The 24,251-nt window shown below is 46.9% G+C and overlaps 1 protein-coding gene across 4 annotated transcripts in view; it reads left to right on the top strand.

The window, feature by feature from the left end:
- Nucleotides 1-23,093, top strand: part of LOC137519256 (E3 ubiquitin-protein ligase TRIM39-like) — a 114,039-nt gene extending 90,946 nt beyond the window's left edge. For all 4 annotated transcript variants that reach the window (XM_068238135.1, XM_068238133.1, XM_068238134.1 and 1 more), the window contains exon 2: nt 18,511-23,093. In XM_068238135.1, the coding sequence (XP_068094236.1) occupies nt 18,519-20,111 (1,593 nt within the window). In that variant the 5' untranslated portion in view covers nt 18,511-18,518 and the 3' untranslated portion in view covers nt 20,112-23,093. The remainder of the gene's footprint in view (nt 1-18,510) is intronic.
- Nucleotides 23,094-24,251: the final 1,158 nt, after the last annotated feature.

Genomic DNA, 24,251 nt, shown 5'->3' on the forward strand with positions numbered 1-24,251 from the left:
GGTTAATGATTTTTTGAAGGCCAGTCACTTTTTAACCAGTGTTTTAGCCACTACAATGAGAACACAACAAAACAGACTTCTCTCAAAAGGGAAAGGGTTCACCAAACGTTGCCTCCAGTCACAGACTTTGAAGATTTTTGTGACCTGGCTGAAATACAGTACTGTATTAGAATCTTTTTATTGAAGTTTTTATTGGAAATACATTTAGAAAATACATAGGTGTGACCTCTCTCCTACCATCTGATAAATGCTAGGCCAGCAGATCATAATGGTAGTATGGTACAATGATGCTAGGCCAGCTTTAGCATGTAGTGTGGTTCATGGTCTAGAGGGTAAGACAGATACCTACTACACACTGTGTCCTGGGTTCAAATCCCAGCTATGGTATGTAAGCTGTTTTGAAAAACTGCAATTTCCCACAGGATGATATAAGAGGATGGATGGAGGGAGATTTTTTTAAATTTGTGACTCGGGTAGTCCGGGTAATTTGGATATCCGCGGGTATCCGGATCGGTGGTGGAACTATCTGCAGATAGCTATCCGAATATCTGCAGAACTATCTGGAATCCGGATCCGACCCGGATAATAGAAAAAGGTCGGATATCCAGATTAATTCGGGTACCCGAGATCCGAATGAGCATCCCTGAGTAGGACTATCAGCTGTGTATCCACCTTACTTCTCCACAACGCAACTGATGGTCCAAACCCTATTTATAAGGCAAGAAATCCTACTGACAGGGCACACCTGTGAAGTGAAAACAATTTCAGGTGACCACCTCTTGAAGCTCATCAAGAGAATGCCAAGAGTGTGCAAAGCAGTAATCAATGCAAAAGGTGGCTACTTTGCAGAACCTAGAATATGACATATTTTCAGTTGTTTCACACTTTGTGGTTATGTACTATACTTCCACATGTGCTAATTCATAGTTTGGATGCCTTCAGTGTGAATCTACAATGTTCATAGTCATGAAAATAAAGAAAACTCTTTGAATGAGAGGGTGTGTCCAAACTTTTGGTCTGTAATAAATAAATATATATATTATTCGCCCTCTAAACCTGGTTGCTTCTTATATTCCAGAGAGTTTTACAAAGCTGAAAATACATTATTCCTGAAGGTGGTTGGGAATTGGGGAAACACAGAGATGCAGGAACCAGTGACACTTCTGGCGCTCTCTAGACTCCCATGTGTCACTTGTTTTTGTAGTCGTCACAGTTTCCTGTGGGAGGGGCTTCACCACAATATCAGTCATACAGCGCCCCCGATGGTCTGTTTGTGAAAAGGAATAGATTTCTCATGTAAAATGGGGTATCAGCTACTGATTGGGATGAAGTTCAATTCTTGCTTACATTTTTTCTTTAATGCATAGGGAAACATGGACATTACCTTGCTTATCAATTGTCCTTTTAGTTATAACTGACAACATCTGATAAATAACTGGCAGCAACTATGTTTCAGTTCTGACAAAATTTTGTCAGAACTGGAAGGGACAATAGAAGAAAATAGTAAGCTTCTGAGAGAAACTGATGGGGAGGTAAGTATGTAATATTCATTTGTTGTTACACCATATGTTTTTAATAATTTATTCGGTTCAGGTTGCTTTTAATAAGTCCTTAATTTGAAGTAGTTATGTGCAAAAACTTTTCTGAATTTTGTAAAATTTTGTAAAAAAAAACCCCACATTTTTGTAGAGAAATACTTTCTGGATACCGTATCCACTCCTTATCAACCAACAGATGCCTGCTCACTTCCACCCATCACCAGTCAGACTGTACCCATGCTCCCCTAGAAAAAAGTGGCAGATATAATAGCTCTGTGAGTGGAGTATCTGACAGACACAGAGATATGCAACAGGTGACGTCAAACACAATACAGTGATAATAACAGAGGCCCTGGAGCAGTAGTGATAGTACTGTGTGTTATGTGGCACACAATTAGATATCACTAGAAGTGGCCACAGGTGTGGCTCAGTGCCGGTGGGCTCTGTCTGTAGAGTATCACACAGACACTGAGATATGCAACAGTTCAAACACAATCTATATATATAAAATCGTGTGTGTGTGTGGGTGTGTGGGGGTGTGTGTGTGTGTGTCATTCTCACAGTAATCAAGCCAGAGTCCCCACACTTAGCACAGTTGGTCACTTGGTGACCGAGGTTACAAATCCAGGAAAAGTGGGAGGAGCATAACACAGCCAATCAAATTTCAGCCGTTCATTTTAAATGGGAAAATGTAAACTGCAGCCATTCTTAGACTGTTAATGGCAGGGATCTCACACTTGGTCACTGGGTGAATGAGATTAAGATTCAAGAAAGTGGGTGGAGCCTACAACAGCCAATCAAAATTCACCTATTGATTTTCAAGGGGAATATTTAAACTGCTGCTATTCTTACACTTTTAATGGCAGAGGCTTCAAACTTGCTACAGTCGGTCATTGGGTGACTGGGGTCCAAATTCACTAAAGGGGCGGGGCCACATACAGCCAATCAGATTTCCTTGGTGGATAAACTGCTTCCATTCACACATTTTTGATGCCAGGAACCTGACAGCTCACAAACTTGGTCATTGAGTGACTGTGTGTCCAGGTTACAAAAAGTGGGCGGAGCCAAAACAACTTTTACTGGGAAAATATAAACTGCAGCCATTCTTACACCGTTAATGGCAGAGTTCTCAAACTTTGCACAGTTGGTCATTGGGTCACAGATTAAGATTTTGGAAGGTGGGTGGAGCCTACAACAGCCAATAAAAATTCCCCTTTTGATTTTCAAAGGGAATATTTCATCTGCTACCATTCTCTTATACTGTTAATAGCAGATGCCTCAAACCTGGTACAGTTGGTCACTGGGTGACTAGGGTCCAAATTCAGGAAGGGGGCAGAGCCACAAACAGCCAGATTTGTTTATTTTTCAATGGGAATATACAAAGTATTGATACCAAGGATCCCAAAGCTGATAAACTTGATAATTGAGTGACTGTATGTCAAGGTTAGAAAAAGTGGCCGGTGCCAACAACTACATTTTTAACATGGCAGGGTTCCCAAACTTTACACAATTGACCACTGGGTGAGTGGGATGAATATTCAGAAATGTGGGTGGAGCCTACAACAGCCAATCAAAATGTACCTATTAATTTTCAAGGGGAATATTCACATTGCTACCATTCTTACACTGTTAGTGGCAGAGGCCTTTAACCTGATACAGTCAGTCATTGGGTGACTGGGGTCCAAATTCACTAACGGGGTGGAGCCACAAACAGCCAATCAGATTTGTTAGATTGATTTCAGCCATTCTGTTATTGGCAGGGTTCTCAAACGTGACACAGTTGGCCACTGGGTAACTGGGACTAATATTCAGAAAAGTGGGTGGAGCCTACAGCAGCCAATCAAAATTCACCTTTTGATTTTCAAGGGGAATATTTACATTGCTGCCATTCATACACTCTTAATGGCAGAGGCCTCAAATCTGGTACAGTCAGTCACTGGGAGACTGGGGTTTAAATTCTGAAGGAAGCGGGCCAAAAACAGCCAATCAGCAGGGCCGGCCCGCCAGAGCAGGGACAAGCTCCTCCAGCACCCAAGGCTGAGACATCAAAGTGCGCCCCTCCATCCCTCCCACCCCAGCTGTCACACACTGATTGCTATTAGACTAAGAGAGCCACAGGGCCCACAACCCCCCGCCCCCCCCAACACCTTAATATCTAGTTATCTGGCTTACAGTCACTGCTATGTATCCCCTTTTCTTATTTCTTTCTGCTTCATACACAATTAGGAATGACAGATGAATGAATTGTGCGCCCCCTCCTACACTGCGCCCTGAGGCTGGAGCCTCTCCAGCCTATGCCTCGGCCCGGCCCTGCGGCCCGCCCATGAGGCGGGGTGAAACTTTTGCCTCAGGCGGCACTTCTGGGGGGGCCGCACCCACCCGTCCGTGGGTGTGGGGGGCCGCCCGAGCTGGAGGGGATAGCGGGCAGGAAGGAGGTATTGGGCCTAGCGGCGGGGAGGGGGGTCGGACCCCCCCCCCTCCCTCGCCTGGGTCCCCCGTCCTCCGCTCCCCTCCAGCTTTAAAAAGTTCCGTGCTGGCTGCAGCTATGTGTAAGAGGCAACGGGCGGGGATCACTCACCTCTTCCTCGTTCCAGGCCAGCCTGCGCTCCACTGACGTCACTTCCTGCTACGCCGCAGGAAGTGACGTCAGTGGAGCGCATGCTAGAACGAGGAAGAGGTGAGTGATCCCCGCCTCTTACACATAGCTGCAGCCAGCACAGAACTTTTTAAAGCTGGAGGGGAGCGGAGGACGGGGGACCCAGGCGAGGGAGGGGGGGGGTCCGACCCCCCTCCCCGCCGCTAGGCCCAATACCCCCTTCCTGCCCGCTATCCCCTCCAGCTCGGGCGGCCCCCCACACCCACGGCCTGGGGGGGGGATTTCTTTAAAGATTGCCTCAGGCGGCAAAAAGTCTAGGGCCGGGCCTGCCAATCACATTTGTTTAGTTTCAATGGTAAAATGCAACTTATTGATGCCAAAGACCCCAAAGCTCATAAACTTGGTCATTAAGTGACTGTATGTCAAAATTAGAAATAGTGGGCGGAGCCAAAAACAACTAACTTTTTACATGGGGAAATGTAAACTGCAGCTTTTCTTACACTGTTAATGGCAGGGTTCTCAAACTTCACACAGTTGGCCACTGGGAGACTAGGATTAATATTCGGAAAAGTGGGTGTAGCCTACAAGAGCCAATCAAAATTCACCTATTGATTTTCAAGGGGAATATTGAAACTGCAGCCATTCTCACACTGTTAATAGCAGAGGCCTCAAACTTGCTACAGTCGGTCGTTAAGTGTTTGGGGTTCAAATTCAGTAAAGGGGCGGAGCCAAAAACAGCCAGATTTCTTTGCTGGATAAACTGCTTCCATTAGCACAAGTTTGATGCCAGGAACCCAAAAGCTCACAAACTTGGACATTGGGTAGTGACTGTGTGTCAAGGTGACAAAAAGTGGGTGGAGTTAAAAACAGATTTTTCTGGGAAATTGTAAACTGCAGCCCTTCTTCACTGTTAATGGCAGGGTTCTCAAACTTAGCATAGCTGGTTACTGGGTGACTGGGATTAATAATCAGAAAAGTGGGTGGAGCCTAAAAATGCCAATCAAAAATCACATGTCGCTTTTCAAGGAGAATATTAAAATTGCTGCCATTCTTACACTGTTAATGGCACAAGCCTCAAACCTGGTATAGTTGGTCATTGGGTCACTGGGGTTCAAATTCAGAAAAGGGGACAGAGCCACAAACAGTGAATCAGATTTGTTTCATTTCATGGGAAAATACAAATTATTGATGCCAAGGACCCTAAAACTCACAAACTTGGGCATTAGGTGACTGTGTGTCCAGGTTACAAAAAGTGGGCGGAGCCAAAAATACAAATTTCACTGGGAAAATGTACACTGCAGCCATTCTGTTAATGGCAGGGTTTTTAAACTTTGCACAGTTGGTCACTGGGTGACTGAAATTAATATTAGGAAAAGTGGGTGGAGCCTACAAAAGTGAATCAAACTTCACCTGTTGCTTTTCAAGGGGAATATTTAATTGCTACCATTCTTGCACTGTTAATGGCACAGGCCTCAAACCTGATACAGTTGGTTATTGGGTGACTGGGGTTCAAATTCAGAAAAGGGGGTGGAGCCACACACACTCAATCAGATTTGTTTCATTTCAATGCAGATTATTGATACCAAAGACCGCAAAGCTCGCAAACTTGGTCAGTGAGTAATTGTGTGTTAGGGTTAGAAAAAGTAGGCGGAGCCAACACCAGCCAAATATTATTATTTAGTATTTATATAGCGCCGACATATTACGCAGCGCTGTACAGTGTATATATATATCTCTTGTCACTAACTGTCCCTCAAAGGAGCTCACAATCTAATCCCTACCATTGCCATATGTCTATATTATGTAGTGTAAGTACTGTAGTCTAGGGCCAATTTTTAGGGGGAGCCAATTAACTTATCCGTATGTTTTTGGAATGTGGGAGGAAACCTGAGTGCCCGGAGGAAACCCACGCAGACACGAAGAGAACATACAAACTCTTTGCAGATAGTGCCCTGGCTGGGATTCGAACCGGGGACCCAGCGCTGCAAGGCGAGAGAGCTAACCACTACGCCACCGTGCTCCACTACGCTACACGGGCAACGCCGGGCAATCAGCTAGTATAGGTATAATAGGAGAGGCCCTGGAGTACTATTGTGCTTGTGTCTAATGTGACAGACCATTATAGTAGTGGGCACAGCTCTTGGTGGGTGCCTGTGGACTGTGGAGTACCGCGCACACAACAAAAACAGCAGAAGGATGAAGTAGCCTTCAAAAGTACTGTTTGGGTTGCTTTAAAGAGACTCTGAAGAGAGAATAAATCTCGCTTCAGAGCTTATATATAGCAGGGGCATGTGTGCCCCTGCTAAAACGCAGCTATCCCGCGGCTAAACGGGGGTCCCTTCACCCCAAACCCACCCCTGCAAAATCAACGACCAATTTGGTCGTAGATTTTGCTGCTCTTCAGGCAGGGCTAACGGCTGCAGCCCTGCCTCACAGCGCCGTCAATCAGCGGCGCATCGCCGCCTCTCCCCCGCCCCTCTCAGTGAAGGAAGACTGAGAGCGGCGGGGGGGAGGCGCGGAGATACGCACTGACAGACGCGCTGTGAGGCAGGGCTGCGGCGGTTAGCCCTGCCTCTATGCAGAAGAGGGGATGGGCTGCACCGAGGGGATTTGGAGGTGAAGGGACCCCCGTTTAGCGGCGCGATAGCGGCGGTTTAGCAAGGGCACGCATGCCCCTGCTATCTATGAGGTCTGAAGCGAGATTCATTCTCGCTTCAGACTCTCTTTAAAAGCAAGTCAGTCGACAAGGATCAAAATAAAAAGGCCTAGCTAATGCTTTCTCTATCTTCAGCAAGCTCTGTCCCTTCCTTTCACTATTCCAGCCATAGACAGACTGGAACATGGCGTGCGCGAGTGCGGGCGGGGGGTCCATGAGGGAGTGCAGGCTGATTGGCTGCCATGTGCCTGCTGACTGTGATGTAAGAGGTCAAAGTTTAGCCCAATGATGATGTATGGGGGCGGGTCGAATATCGCCATGTGCTCGCGGCGAAGATCTTGTCAATCTTTGCCGAATAGTGCTCGCCGCAAAGCGTTCAGGCCATCTCTAATCTCTAACCCTGGAGGCATTTAAATAAAAACTGAAAGGCCCCCTTTTGATGATCTTACAACTTTTTTTTTTCCGTGTGACACAATTCACAAAGCACAACTATGTACTGACCTGAGGAAAGCTTATGTTTTGGGTCTTACATTAAGCGTCTTACAAACATTTTGTTTGTAAATTTTAAAGGAAATGTTAATTTCTGCTCCATCCTCTTGCTCCTGTCTTTCCATTATACAAGGGTTAGGTTAATCTGCATTGCTTTATGAAATAAGTGCCAAGTCTCATGGCAGTTCCATCAGTCACATATCTGCTACAGTGTTCTCCCCAGGCTCTTTTAGCCGGGTGCTCCACCCGGCTAGATTTGGTGACCACCCGGCTGTCATCGGCTCACCTCCTCACCACCTCCTATGCTGTAAGCAGAGTTGCCCTGCATTTTCATCTCGCCCCACCCGGCTACTTTTTCATGCCACCCGGCTGGAAACAAATTCTGGGGAGAACACTTTGCTAGCATAACATGGCTGGTGGAAATGAGCTGTGGTAAGGTAGCCATACATTTGGCGATGATGGGCAGATTCGACCAAGAGACACATCTGTTTAGAGAGAGCGCTGCAATTGCCAATCAATTTCAGCACACGTTCTCTCAGGAATCGCCGAGCCCACCGTGTCCGCGGCTGTTAGTGTATGTAATGCATAAATGTGATGAAATGGATGTTAATACATTACCTATCTTGTGTCGCGTTGCCCGTGCGTCTTCACCTGCTCTTCAATTAGCCACATACACGCTGCTGGAGTGGCACGTGTGACGTCATGCGCCGGCATGTGGCTAATAGAAGAGCGGAGGACGGCAGGCGGGCACCGCCATACAGGTGTACAGAAGGATCCGCAAACCAAGCAGTGGTAGAAAAAATGCTGGTATTCTTTATTCAGAAATTCCACATAGCAAAAATGTAGTAAAATCACAGGGTTCAACTGACGCGTGTCGGGCTTACAATCTGCCCTTAGTCATAGTTAGAGGTGAACCTGCAAGGGGAGGGCTTTATGTAGGTGGGAGGAGAAAAGACTCCACCCTATACCTCAACCAGCCCTCGCCTTAAAGGGAACATTACAAATGTATACATAGTAAAAATGTGCCAATTTAAAAACAATAACATTGCCAATACAAAATGTAATACATGAATGTAGTCGACTGTAGTTAATAGCAAACACTGAAGAAGACTAAAAACTAAAAAGTAATGTAAAAAGTTACCACTAGAAAGAACACTGGAACCTTAAGATCATATATAATGGTCAATTCTGCATAGGAGAGAAAGGAAAGGAGGGGGGGAAGGGAAGGAAGAGAGGATGGACCTGTATGAAGAAAGGGGGAGGGGGGGGAGGGGAGAGGGCACAGAGGAAAGGGCAAACACACTAAGTCAGCAGTCATCAACTAGGTTTAAATCCCAGCGTGTGTTAAGACCCTTAGGAGTGCGAGTGTCCAAAGTATGAATCCAATAAGCCTCTCGCCTTAGGAGTAATTTATGTATGTCCCCACCCCTTTTAGGACTCACTATACGTTCTACCCCTTGAAAAGTAATGGAAGAGAGATTTCGCCCGTGTACGTTCTCAAAGTGTTTAGAAACTGCCGACTTTTTAAAAGTTTTCCAATTAGTGCCACAGTAATGTTCCGCAATGCAGGCTCTCAAATTGCGAGTGGTGCACCCCACGTATTGTAAACGACAAGAGGTGCAAGAAATAACATAAATGACGCACCTCGTGTCGCAATTAACATATTGTTTAATGGGGAGACTATTACCAGTCGCAAAAGAAAGTATAAAGGAACCTTTCTTGTGACAATGGCAGTAATTGCACGTCGAAAACCCACACGGGTACGATCCTACCGTGGCAAGCCAGGTGGGGATACGGGACGGGAGGGTAGATTGAAAACAACTAGGGGAAAGAATGGACCTCAAGGTGCGTGCCCGTCTGGCAGAGAAACGACAGCCCTGTTTTAAAATAGCTCTAAATTTGGAATCGGAATTCAGCACTGGAAGATATTTCCTCACAATATTTGTGATTTTGTTAAATTCAAGGCTGTATTCCGTGACAAAAGTCACCCTGTCATCACGATGCCCACCCAGGCTCCTTATTGTGAAAAGTTCACTACGTGGTTTCCCTGTACCTTTGGAACGTCCCCAGGCTAACTGTTTCTTAGTATACCCTCTTTGTCTTAATCTGTCCTCAACCAAATTACACTCCTGTTCCAATTCCACAGGGCTGGAGCAGTTGCGAGCTGCCCGAGTAAATTCCCCTGTAGGAATGGCATTGATGGTGTGTCTTGGATGACAAGCACTGGCAAGGAGTATAGAGTTACCCGCTGTAGGTTTACGAAAAGTCCTAGTAGAGACTCGATAGAGCATGGTGTCTCCAGTAAGAGTCAAATCTAAGTAATCAATGTGTGTATCATGGTGGCTAATCGTAAAACTGAGATTCAGTTCGTTGCAGTTGACATATGCCAGAAAATCCTCAAGGAGGCCGGGAGGACCCCCCCCCCACACCAAAAGCAAATCGTCTATGAACCTACCATACCAAATGATATGGGAAGCAAAGGGGTTCTCATCTCCAAAGATGCGGAGCTCCTCCCACCAGCCCATATAAAGGTTGGCTAGGGAAGGGGAAAATTTTGCCCCCATAGAAGCTCCGCATCTCTGGAGGTAGGACCCCGAATCAAACATAAAATAATTATGCGTGAGGAGGTACTCCACGGCCCCCCCGAGGAAAGATTGCAAAGAGGTGTCAAAGGTGGAATATTTCTCAAGGTGAAAATTTAGGGCTTCCAAAGCAAGACTGTGAGGGATGGAGGAGTATAAAGGGGCGACGTCCAAGGTCACCCAATGAAACTGCTCCTCCCACACAAAATCTGCAAAGCTGGACAAGACATGTCGAGTGTCCTGTAGATAACCCGGTAGCCTCAAAACAAGGGGCTGCAGATGTGAATCGACCCACTCACCCAGGCACTCACCCATGGAGCCAATGCCAGCCACAATGGGGCGGCCCCGCGGGGGGGCGCCGGGCTTGTGTATCTTCGGGAGGTGGTGGAAAACCGGAACAATGGGATGTAAAGGGCATAAAAATTCAGACATACTCTTAGTAATAACACCCATATTGTGTCCCAGCTCCAACAGCCCCCGAAGATCAGCAAGAAAGTCCAAAGTAGGATCTCGGAGTAAGGGCCGATACACATCAGCATCACCCAACTGTCTTAATGCCTCTGACCGATAGTCAACGGTGTCCAGGACAACGACGGCACCCCCCTTGTCTGCCGAGCGGATGACAATATCAGCATTATCTCGGAGAGAATTCAAAGCCTGCCGCTCGGAGACAGAGAGGTCAGACGGTGCCCTGGACAACTTCGACAAACCGGTAAGCTCCCTCTCTATAAGGTCCTGGAAGGTATCTACCTCCGGGGACCTGGCATTAACTGGATAAAAGGAAGGATTAGAGACCCTGGTAGGCATAACCTGTCTCGAATCCACCCCTGTTGTGCCCCTGTCATCCAACGCTTGCAACGCCAGAAGATTCCTAATGTCACGGAAAGAGGAAATGTCCTCAGTTTGATTCCGTGGCAAGGATACTGGTACAGGGGGTTCAACCATTTCAGAAGGATCCTCAAAAAAATGTTTTTTGACTACCAGGTTTCTCACAAATCTATTTAAATCCAAGATAGTCCTGAACAGGTCAAAATGATTGGAGGGAGCAAAGGATAAGCCTCTAGACAGTAGTTTGACCTGATCCGAGGAGAGGGTGTAACTAGAAAGATTAACCACATTACAAAAAGTGGGCTCCGAACCAGGAACTACCTGGTTTTTCGGTTTTCTATGTTTACACCCGGCTCGTCTAACACGTTTCTTTTTTGTTTCCGTTTCTTGGTTTTGTTTGATTTTCTTTGTGTTTTGTAATAGGATGGCTGGGAGATGGGAACCCCTGACGTTTGGAGTAAAGGAGGGTCCTGTGTCTGGTGAGGGATATTGGGAAAAATAGTGGATTGTAGATCTCTATGGTTTGACTCTGAGGCCTCAGAAACATCTGACATAGAACCTGCAGTGTCTAAGGAACTAAAACTTAGATTAGGGGGACCTATAATAGGACTCCCACCTCCCCCATGCGTATACTACATTGCGACTGTAGTCATTTGTGTCCCTAAGAAATTTGACACGTTTTGTTTCCATGATGATAGTTTCAAGTTTATTAATGTTATTTTTTAGTTTAGAGTTTAAATCATCATAGAGACTCAACGAATCAAACCTTTTTAGATCCTGATTGGTTTTATCTATCTGCAGCTTGAGATCTATCAGCTTCTGCTCCTCATATGAGACTGAGTCTCATTAGCTGCAGAGAACAGTCAGTCAGCATCTGATTCCACTCGATGACAAATTTGTCAGAATAAATGGTGGTGGGAACCTTCTTGATACGTAGACCTCTGGGTATAATACCCTTACTAATATAGTGTTTCAAACTTGTAACATCCCACCAAAGACGTACCTCCTTGTCCATTAAACATTCCAATGCAGTATATAAAGAATGTAAAGTAAGTTCCGGTTGCAAACTAGTTGCACCACAATCACCCGAAAACACAGACATGAACTTATTTTTGCGCTCAGAGTCCTGCAGCAAATTACCATATGTGTTAAGGTTAGTATTAGGATCAAAGTTGTAACTAGATGCGTTAGCATTGTCGGTCTGTTTACAAAACATATCAGAAAAACTGACGGCTATATCATTATATGTAGTATCATTAGAAGACAAATCAACATCTGCATTCACAGGTTGTTCAGATAACTGTATAGTGTCAACAGGCTGAGTAGATGACAAGGACTCAGTAGTGTCAAAAACCTTGGCAGTTCTTGCCTTTTTCATGATTGCTAGCTCAGTAAAGGACCAGCCCTTAAAGCGTTGCTATCATATAAATCCGGCATAGTGGGGTCTGAACCCTCTATAACAGTAATTATAGATTGACGGTATACCTTGAAATGAATCAGAGCACTCAGTATATGATTTTATATAAAAAATTGTATTTGCTTATCATACAGCATATATACAAAATATGAACAGTTCCAAGTAGTGTTTCCTTCTATCAGTATTCCATCTTATCAAGGCTTTATAGCCAAGCGATCATCAATCTTCTAAGTACATTCAAAAAAGAATATAACAGTTGTGTTATGTAGAATAAGATCAAAAGTAGTCTCATCTGTGTCAATAGCTGTGTATCTAGTAGCTGTGTAAAACTTGTAGTAATCTTCTTAAAGAAATAGCATAAAAAATAGCTTCTAAAAAACTTCTTGCTAACATCTTAATAAAACTTAATGCTGAAAAATTAATAAAGTAAATCACCAGAATATTAAGCATATTACCCCTTCTCTGTCATCTCTTCAGCATCTAGAACCACGTGTGGGAAGGTAGCTTCTGCCTCATGTGTCTTCTCAGGAGATTGTTGGGCTTCTGCAAACTATGAGCTTTCAGCTCCTCCTTTTATAGTGATTGGATGCAATATGGCTGCCTAATCTGGACTTTCCCTGAATCCCAGGTTCTAATTGGCTAAAGCTTTCGTGCGACAAACGCTATCTATGTTTTGAATACCTAAATCACAATATTATTGTTTATAAATTCTTAATTACCTTATCTTGTGGGAATTAACGTCATTTGGAGTGCTTGACATTTTGTTTAGGTCATTTCTGACGCACGTAATTAAAAATGGACGTCAACAGCCATCTTGTCTGTTGGCTGACCCAGACATGGAGACTAAACAATGTCATTCATGACGCATTTCTGATAAAGTGTTCCCTGTTAATTATGTTGGAATGTCTTGGTACTTCCCCAGACATGAGATTGGTCAGGTTGAACCTGTAACCAGACCTGTGAGAGCCTTCAGCAATTTAAGGCTTATTGAAACATACAGGGCTTCTAATATACTTATTTAAATATAAAGCTTATTATATAATTCTTCTTAAAACAATTAATCATATAAGAAATAATTGCATATTAAATCTTGATAATATAAAATCCTTTTCCATATATTTGTCTTTCTGATGAAGAAATAAATATCTAATTTCAACCGGCAGAGGTCAGCCTTTTATAACAAATAACAATCTATTAATAATGTTGATTTCATAAGAATATGAGACCATCAGGTGGCATCATTGTCATCTTTAACTAATTGGGAAAACATCTTCTTTGTTTAATATTTATATAACTTGTTCCCAAAACATCATGTGTTATCAGCTTTCTGAGACTAGAGCACGTCAACAATTCTTCCAGAACCAAAACAATCTCACGAGAATGTCTTACTGTCTCATCTTTCACGGGTAGAATACAGCTTACAAATATTTTTCAGAGTAATAGATTCTATTATATAGGGTTTAACAATAACTATTCCTTTCTTTAGAAGGACTGTATTAATCATTAATATTTAGATTAATAATATCTGTGTGTAATAATTATGTGCATTTATAATTGCTGCAGTAATGTGAGTTTTAAACCAGCATTCTGTCTTACACATACTGTGCAGTCTAACCTTGACATTAACAAAGAATGTTTTGGCTTCTTGTAACCAGTACATCAACAATCTTCCAGCTTGCAAGTTAAAATCTTCTAAGCTTTACAGCCTGGAATATGCTCAGTCACATGATAGCAATATTAAAGAAGTACTATAACTTTACAGTTCACATTGAAATTTTGCATAGAACATTAAAGCTTAAACCATATACCTATGACAGCTTTTTCCTGCATAAATAAAACCGCTAGAATTCTGACAGTAGGATATGAAGGATAACTAATTTTCAAGTTCGACTGCGTAGGTAAGACGCCACTTTGCAAGAATGCTGGCGGGTAACCTTGATGCTGGCCTGAAAAAATGGGTCTCTGTGATATGCCAGTCGAATGTCCCAATAAATGATGGGGAAATGGCATGTGGGTAGGCCTATTCACAAAAGATGGCACATTAGAAGGTATAATAGAAGGAAAGTTCAGTCTCTGAAAATCCGCATAGGAGGGCTGTATACCCACATAAGTCAATGAATCCTGATTAGGAGCTGGAGACTGTGAAAAAGTATGTGTTGTGGCAGCAACAGTGGAAGCAATAATATGTGATGGAACCAGAGATTGAAAGGCTGGAGTAACATATGTACCAGAAAATGAATTAGTTCCATAAGAATACTTAGGAATAGCCCCCATGCAACATGGCACTGTGGTCTGAGTATATAAGTCACTCACCATAGATCCAGGTCTGTAAAAACCCCACCGCCATACAGGACATGGAATGTATAAATGCAGATTACAGCACATTATACATTGCGCAAACAGTGCCAGGGGTTTTGTCGCTGGTACCGATATATCGTTTTGAACAAGCAATGTGCACCTGATCATGCAAGTCAGCCTGACATCTAGCAGCATGTCTGACCAATTAATGCAACAATTTCAGATTGAAATGGGTCGCATCGTCTATCAGGCATGCACTTAGTGTCACCCTAAAAGGACAGGTGAGAGGAGAAAAAGAAAAATAAGATCTACTTACCTGGGGCTTTCCTGTAGCTTTGGCAGCCTATTTGTCCCTCGCCGCAGCCTCAGTGTCCCGGGATCCCCTCCGTTGCAGATGCCTATCTCTCGCCAGGTCGTCATCTTCTGTGTCTGTGCGAGCATGCAGCCGTGGCACTCACAATTGTGCTCATGTGATCTGGAATGCTGTAGACCACGTGAGTGCGATGGCGACACCTGGTGAGGTTGGCATCTGTTTAAAGGATACCAGAGCCAAAAAGATGATGAGCTGGCATGTATGATGATCTGTCCAGATGCCCACCACTCCCCCGTTCTCCTCCTTTGCCTGATAAGTTCCCCCCGGCAACTTCTTTCCAGGTCGCCGGAGTCGGGCAGCACCACGCCTGCGCCGGCCTGGCTGCGTACGTCCCACAGCACTTGAACCCAACTGGAAGCGCTCTGTGCATGACATCAAGACTACGTCATGTGCAGAGCACACCTGGCTGCAATTCCATTCTGTAGGATGTGCGCAGGCGGGCCAGGGCAGGCGCAGTGCTGCCCGCTATGGCCAGGGAACTTAGCAGGCAATGGTGGGAAATGGAGGAGAATGGGGGGAGCGGTGGCTATCAGGACAGCTCATTGTAAATGCCTGCCCCCCGTTTCTCATAAGCGAGTCAGCTCTGGTATCCTTTAAGGTAATTTGTTATTGGAATTCACCCTGACTGCACAGAAAACAATAATTTACTATATCTGTGAATGCACACATACTTTCACTCCATGGTAACAGGTCATCAGGACAGTTGGTGACAAGACAATATGTACAGCACTGTCAGCGCTATATAAATACTAAATAATATTAAAACCCAACTAAAACTTATTGATCCTGGTAGTTGTGTCAAATAAAATAGATCTGTCCTGTAACAAAAAAAAAAAGTGCAGTGACTGTATTACTGTGGAAACTGAACAGCAGGTAGAAGGCTGATTGGAATACTCTCTCAGTATTCTAATCAAGGACTTCTGACGGCTGCCTGCCCTGCAAAATAACCTAAAGCTTCGTACACACGCTTGATTTACTGGAACGACGGGTCCGTCAGACCCTCCCACCGAGCGGGCATTCCAGCGGCAGTACTGCGTGTGTACGCGCTGTCGGCAGACTGATAAGGCTGTTTCTGAATGATCCGCCTCGCGGATCGTTAAGAAACAGCCTTATCAGTCTGCCTGACAGACTGTACACACGCGCTACTGTCGCTGGAACGTCCGCCCAGTGGGAGGGTGTGACTGACCCGTTGTTCCAGTAAATCAAGCGTGTGTAAGAAGCTTAATGTCCCGTCCTGTCAGTAATCTTCTCATACAATCAGCCACCTTCAGCGCATTACAATGAACTCCACAGCATGGAAGTGCTATGTCTGTGCATGTCTGCCATGGAGGGCAGCTTTGAGGCAGCGCAATCAGACATTACACCGGGCTTTATTAATGACATCATTACTCTCATACCTCCCAACTTTTGAAGATGTTAAAGAGGGACACTTAAGCCACACCCCTGCTTTTGCAAGAGGGTGACAATGGGAGGGAGTGTGCGGGGGAGGGTGCCAGTGGGTGGGAGAGGGTGACACTGGGTGGAAATGAGGGTGCTAGTGGGTGGGGGAGGAAGGTGCCAGTGGGTAGGAGGAGGGTGTCAGTGGGAAGGAGGAGGGTGTCGACAGGGTGCCTGGGGCAGGGTGCTGGGACTGGGTGCAGGGACAGGGTGCCTGGGGCAGGGACTGGGTGCAGGGACTGGGTGCCTGGAGCAGGGTGCTTGGGGCAGGGACAGGGTGCAGGGACTGGGTGCCTGGAGCAGGGTGCAGGGACAGGGTGCATGGGGCAGGGACTGGGTGCCTGGAGCAGGGTGCAAGGACAGGGTGTCTGGAGCAGGGTGCTTGGGGCAGGGTGCAGGGACTGGGTGCCTGGAGCAGGGCCAGGGTACAGGGGCCAGGGTGCCTGGAGCAGGGTGCAAGGACAGGGTGCCTGGAGCAGGGTGCTTGGGGCAGGGACAGGGTGCAGGGACTGGGTGCCTGGAGCAGGGAGCAGGGACTGGGTGCCTGGAGCAGAGTGCAGGGACTGGGTGCCTGGAGCAGGGACTGGGTGCCTGGAGCAGAGTGCAGGGACTGGGTGCCTGGAGCAGGGTGCAGGGACAAGCTGCCTGGTGCAGGGACTGGGTGCCTGTGGCAGGGACAGGGTGCCTGGGGCAGGGGCCAGGGTGTCTGGGGCAGGATGCAGGGACTGGGTGCCTGGAGCAGGGTGTAGGGACTGGGTGCCTGGGGCAGGGACAGGGTGCCTGGGGCAGGGGCCAGGGTGTCTGGGGCAGGATGCAGGGACTGGGTGCCTGGAGCAGAGTGCAGGGACTGGGTGCCTGGAGCAGGGTGCAGGCACTGGGTGCCTGGGACAGGGCCAGGCACTGGGTGCCTGGGACAGGGGCCAGGCACTGGGTGCCTGGGACAGGAGCCAGGCACTGGGTGCCTGGGACAGGAGCCAAGAGCAGGGTGCCTGGGAAAGGGTGCAGGGTGCCTGGGGAAGGGTGCAGGGGCCATAGTACACTGACACTGGGGAAGGGTGCAGGGTGCCTGGGGAAGGAGGGTGCAGAGTGCCTGGGGAAGGAGGGTGCAGAGTGCCTGGGGAAGGAGGGTGCAGAGTGCCTGGGGAAGGAGGGTGCAGGGTGCCTGGGGAAGCAGGGTGCCTGGGGAAGGGTGCAGGGGCCAGGGTGCCTGGGGAAGGGTGCAGGGTGCCTGGTGAGGGGCAGGGTGCCTGGGGAAGGGTGCAGGGGCCAGGGTGCACTGACACTTGGTGGGTAGGGGGGTTGTCAGTGGAGGGGGTGGGGAGAATGTCCGTGGGTGGTGGGGAGGAGGGTGCCACTTTAAGGTGTGTGTGTGGGGGCCCCTGGGCAGAGAATGGAGGCGGAAAAACTGATCGAGGCTCCAGCCGCGGTACTGAGGGATGCGGTAGCCCGGCTTCATTACTTCCTCCTCCCTCCCTCTCTGAATGCCCCCTGATGTATGCCGTGTGCCCCCCTCCCTGTAAGCAGAGTGAGCGCAGCGGAGCGGGCAGTCGAGTCCTCTTACCGCTGATGCACGCGTACACTGTCTCTGGCATCGGACTTCCATGTGCTTCCTGTGACGTCATAGTAAACAGGAAGCACATGGACGTCCGATGCCAGACAGACAGTACGCGTGCATCAGCGGTAAGAGGACTTGACTGCCCGCTCCGCTGCGCTCACTCGGCATACGGGGGGGGGGGGGTGGGCACACGGGCATACATCAGGGGGCATTCAGAGAGGGAGGGAGGAGGAAGTAATGAAGCCGGGCTCCTGCATCCCTCAGTACCGCGGCTGGAGCCTCGATCAGTTTTTCCGCCTCCATTCTCTGCCCAGCCGTCGGGATTCAAGAGGGGGGGCCCGGGATAGCAGGAGGGCCCCCCCAAATCGGGAGACTCCCGACGAAAATGGGACGGTTGGGGGTATGATTACTCTGTATAGGAAGCAAGTCCCGTGGTGACTGCTCTGTTCTCTGTAATCGCTCTGCCGCTCTCCATCCAGACTTCTCAACCCGGGACACAGGCAGGCTGTCGTAGGAGGCAAGATTAAGCCTGCTACAGCGGGACTGAAATTGGGGTGGTTGTGGGGTATGATATTATCATTACCGACCCAGCACCCCTGAACTTGCTTCACTGCTATATGATCTATACATCTCTAAGTGCTTTACAAACAGTGTCAGAGGTAACCATTGATAACTGTGTAACCGGCTGCACCTTACTTGTCATGTGACAGAGATATACCTAACCTGCTCTTGTCATTTCAGGTGTGACAATGACATCTGCTGATGTGACTGCTGAGCTCCGCTGCTCCATCTGTATGGAGATCTATAGAGATCCTGTGACCTTGTCGTGTGGCCACAACTTCTGCCGGGGCTGCATCACACAAGCCTGGGACCATCAGAAACTTCTAAAGGAATATAAATGTTCTGAATGTCAGAAGATATACCTGAATAGGCCTAAGCTGGTGAGGAACACAACATTACATAATATCTGTGAGGCTTTTCATACAGAGACAGAGCAGGAGCAGACCGGGGTCTTCTGTAATTACTGTGACTTTTCTGTTCCTGCTACTAAATCCTGTCTGCAGTGTGAGACCCCCTTGTGTGATCATCACCTGAGGAAACATGACAGGTCAGGGGGACACACTTTACTGCCTCCCACCACTGACCTGGGGAAGAGGAAATGCTCGGTCCATAAGAGGATCCTGGAGTATTACTGCACTGAGGATGCTGCCTGTGTCTGTGCGTCCTGCTCTGTGATCGGGGGACATGTAGGACATAAGATGATGTCACTGGGTGAGGCCTCTGTGGAGAAGAAGAAGAAGCTGAGGAATGATCTGCAGAAAGTGATGACAGAGAAAGAGGAGGCTGAGAAAAGAGTCCAGAGTCTGGAGGAAGGCAGGAGAAAAGCACAAGAAAAAGCAGCTGGTGAAGCAGAGAGAGTCACTGCCCTGTTTAGAGACCTCAGGAGACGGCTGAAGAAGCTGGAGAAGAGAATCCTGAGTGACATCATGAGGCGGGTACAATCCTATGATGACATCATCAGACAGCTGGAGATAAAGAAGGAGGAGCTGTCCAGGAAGATGCGTCGCATTGAGGAGCTGTGTCACATGACTGATCCACTGACTGTCTTACAGGAATCACACACAGGTGACTTGTGTGACACAGAGGATAGACATGATAAGCAGCTCCATGATGGGTGGGATCTGGATGTGGCCGGCATCTCACACACATTACACACAGCTCTATCTGATATCATGTTTGGGGTAACTGGGGGGATCTCTGTACAGCCTGCAGACATATTACTGGATGTAAACACAGCTAATAATATGCTACATATATCAGATGACAGGAAAACTGTGTCTAGGTTATATACATGTTATAACCGCCCAGAACCACCAGAGAGATTTCTGTATAATCAGGTGTTGAGCAGCCGGAGTTTCTCCTCAGGGCGACATTACTGGGAAGTGGATGTTGGGGGGTCAGAGTGGTGGAGAGTTGGAATGTGTTACCCCAGTATAGACAGGGGAGGAGATCAGTCACTGATTGGAAGTAATAACAAGTCCTGGGGTTTGTGCAGGTGGGGTAATCAGTATTCAGTGATACATGACAGGAAAGTGATTCGGTTACCCAATGGGATCCCCAGTGACAGGGTCAGGATATATCTGGATTATGAGGCCAGGCAGATCTCCTTTTATGCCCTTTGTGACCCCATCAGACACCTCCACACCTTCACTGCCACCTTCACTGAGCCCCTCCATGCTGGGTTATACGTAATGGATAGTGGTTGTATAAAGATATCTGGGGGGAGGGAATCAGGGGAAGTGAAAGATCTGCCCACTGGTAACATCACAGGGAGAGAATAGTAAGTAGCTCAGTTTAAACTGATGTGCACCATGGGGTTGGGGGCGGGGAGGGGGAGTGGTAACTCACCCTTGTCATCGCCTCTGTGTGCTGCCCTCCACATTGCATTCTGACTCTTAAGTAGAGATGGGAAGTTTGGATCTTTTCAATGATTCAAATGATTTGAATCGAATCATTGAAAAGATCCGGATCTTTGATCCGAATCTCGAATCATTTTACTAGGGAAACATTAGGGGGTAAAATTACTAGCAGGACAGGACTTTCCCTGCAGTGGACAGATAAGGGGAGGGGGGTGGACAGACAGAGAAGGGGAGAAGATGGTCAGAGCAGGGAGGAGGTGGACAAAGAGGGGTGAGCAGAGAACAGAAATGTCTTTTTGCACACATTGCCCACATGTTGCAATCATATGCTTTAAATATATTTCACCTATATGTGCATCTGTATACTTTGAATGCAGACGTCTCACAGTGAAAGAAAGCATTCCCCAATGTGTCCTTTTCTCACCTCCAACACTCATCATAAATGTAGGGAGAAGTGAAGTGCAGCTGTTTAGAGCAGTGCAGGAGGATCATATTGCACTGCAATCACAGTGCCTGCCCTTCTAGCCCAGCACGCTGTCTGCAAAGTTACTGAGCTGTGCTTCTGAGCCAAAACTTTCCCATGTGTTCACTGCACAACTACGGAACAGACAACCTATAATGAGCAGCACATTATAGCCAGTATGTGTGCTCTACACATATCTGGCAGTGGCACCCATGTCCCCTCTCTCATCTACCTGTGGTTGTGCAAGGCTGCCTCCCCTCAACAGAGCGATCCATCTCTGCTCTGCTTCCAGGACCCTGCTGCCCGCTGAGAGGGGGCGTGTCTCTCCTGGCTCCACCCCCTTTGTGGTCCGAATCGTTCATTTTGGTGATCCAGATGATTCGACTCACAAAAGAGATTCGGATCAAAGATCCGAATCGTTCATGATCCGGACAACACTACTCTCCAGCTACTTCTTCCATCACAACCGGAAGGGGGAAGCAGCTGGAGAGTGGAAACACAATGTGGAGGACAGCGCACAGTGGCGGCAATCAGGGATGTGTTACCCCCACGAGGTTCACATCTGCTTACATTTATGTTCTGTTCTGAAGCATTCCGTATCCTCAACCCTACTTACTACTTACCAGCTGTGTGTGATTCCCAGGGACAATCAGGGGTGTAACTAATAGGGAGCAGATCCTGCTACCCCAGGGGGCCCAGAGCTGGGGGGAGGGGCAACTACTTAACCTCCCTGTAGGGCTGAGTTTCCACTACACACGTGCATGTTACATGTTTGTATGTAAATTTTCACACAGAAGGAAAGAGAAATGTGCAAATCTTATTTTGGGCTACTTTCCCACCAAGACGTTGTGTTTTAGGGGACATTATGGTCGCATAACGTGCCCCTAACGCAACGCCATGGTGGTGTTGAAGTTGGACGTCAGATTGAGCCGCGTTATGCAGCTCTCAAAGCAGCCTTCAGGTTAGTGATAGGAAGTCCGGATCTTTTTAAGGATTTGGATCATTTGAATCGGATCATTGAAGAGATCCAGATCTTTGAACCAAATCATTTGAATCATTTTACTAGGGAAGCAGACTGGGTGAAATGACTAGCAGGACAGCACTTTCCCAGCGCTGTACATTCTGTATGTTGCTGTTTCTTCCAGACAGGCATCCACTGTGAACCGAATCTTTCATTGTGATGATTCGAATCACAAAAAGATCCGGATCAAATGAACGATTCGTTCATGATCCGGACAACACTACGAGTTCCACCACGAGTCACCACAGTGCAGTGAATATTAATTAGCCATGTGACTGGCCGCTGAGGAGGAGGAGGGGAGACCTCCTCCTCCAACATTACTGAGCATGTGCAAACAGTCTAATGCTGCTTAGCCCAGTATAACGTACAGCATGCAGCACTTTGTATAAACGTGCTGCGTTACTATGTAAGGCAACGTGGGCACTGTGAACAGCACATTGATTTTACAGTGCTGTGAGTTAGGCTGCGCTACTGGCTGCTGTAACGTGGGACTTTAACGTCCCACTGTGAAACCAGCCTTAATATTCCTATACAGCTTGTATATTGGGGAATTCCTCCTCCATTGTTTCCTATGTGACATGTATGCAAAGACATGTATAATGTGAAACATGCAGGAAACTATCCAATTTATGCAGCAGGAAACTCACATTGCCTGGAGACAGCCCATTGCCGGTCACTGACTGCTCTAATGGGAATTATCACCCCAGATACATGGACACTCAGCATAATACAGGGGTCCCCCCTCCATATTAGGGGTTGTTGGGCACTCTTGGCCCCTGGCAGGTGGGTTGCCCAGGGGAGGTGGGGGAAGGTTTGTGGACATTTTGGGGCCCCATCCTAGTACTGGTGCGGGGCCCCTGATTTGTACTCATGCCCCGGGAACAATCCCTGATTACTATCCTGAAATCCTCAGTTACTGTCACATTATAATAATTGTATTTGTATATAATAAGGCCCCTTTTCCCCTCTCTGTGTTTTGGTACAATTTTCGGATTGCCGGAGATTTGCCGATCACAATGGCGGCTGGAGTCACATGGTAACCGCCGCACCCTTTTCCCTCCGGTGTCATTAGATATTTGGCCAGACACACCCGGCATGCAGCATTATTACTGTATTTGTGATTTGGTGAAATCTCTGGGAACACAAGAAAGTCGCATGGAGATTGTCATCCAACAATTCCTGGCTGAGCTTGGTGGGCGGAGTCTTTATTACAACCAAACTAACTCTGTAACTAAAATACAAAAACTTTCCCCTAAACTGCAAAACACACAATGACCACTTCTGGAGCACACTCAGTATAAAGAGATCCCAGCTGATAGTGATTCTCAGTGGGAAAGGGGAATAACTGATCAATATCCCAATTTTATTTCTTTCTTCTGTTGATGAGCAGCGAGGAAAATAAAAAACTGAACTGAAAACATTTTTTTTATTTTTTTGTTCTTTCTTCATTTTATTAAAAATTATGATGAATTAGGTAAACAGCAAGCATTACTCATCATTATGTTATATTTACTGACTGTGTCCAGCAGGGGGAGCTTCAGCCCTTTCATTAGGTTTGTACAGCCTTGTTTATCATGTGTAGAAATGCGATGAGATCACACTGCACTGCAGACTGACTTAGGCCCAGTGCACACCAAAACCGCTAGCAGATCCACAAAACGCTAGCGGTTTTGGGTGCGGATGAGTGAGTTTAGTCCCAGTGCACACCGGGCGGAACTTGATGCAATCCGCCGGGTGTTCACCGGCCGCATCTGCATCAGCATCCGCGTGGCTATGCAGCAAGAGGCACGTTTACGGCTTGCTAAAAACCTCAAACCGCCGGTGTGCACCAGCCCATAGAGATACATTAGCCACGCGGATTTTCAGGCGAATTCGGCCGGCGGATCCGCCCGGTGTGCACTGGGCCTTACACAGGAGGACACAACCTCTTTACCATCCCAGTGCAGGACCCAGCCTCCTATAGTTGAAGTTTAAAGGGGAACTGAAGAGAGAGGTATATGGAGGTTGCCATGTTTATTTCCTTTTAAGCAATACCAGTTGCTTGGCAGTCCTGCTGAACCTCTGACTCTAATACTTTCAGCCATAGCCCCTGAACAAGCATGCGGCAGATCAGGCGTTTCTAACAAATGTTGTCAGATCTGACAGATTAGCTGCATGCTTGTATAAGGAGTGTGATTCAGACACTTCTGCAGCCAAACAGACCAGCAAGGCTGCCAGGCAACTGGTATTGTTTAAAAGGAAACAAACATGGCAGAATCCACAGTCTTCTCACTTCAGTTGCCCTTTAAAGGTGGCCACACAACATACAATTTTTAAAATATCTTTTCAATTTAAGAATTGCAACTTAAACATTTAAAAAATCTGACCAATGTACCACACACCTGTGTTCAATTTTTACCCAATTATGAAACAGATGGTTGAAAACTCTCAGAAAATTGCATGGAAGTGTATATTAGGAAACTGACAATCTACCCTACACCATTCAATTTTCATAAAAATTGATCATTAAAATCCACCACTTCTGATAGACTTTTATCGAATAAAATTCAGATTTCTTGCTTGAATTAAAAAAAAGGTT

This window comes from Hyperolius riggenbachi, chromosome 5 (assembly GCF_040937935.1).
Source record: "Hyperolius riggenbachi isolate aHypRig1 chromosome 5, aHypRig1.pri, whole genome shotgun sequence".
Lineage (NCBI taxonomy): Eukaryota > Metazoa > Chordata > Amphibia > Anura > Hyperoliidae > Hyperolius > Hyperolius riggenbachi.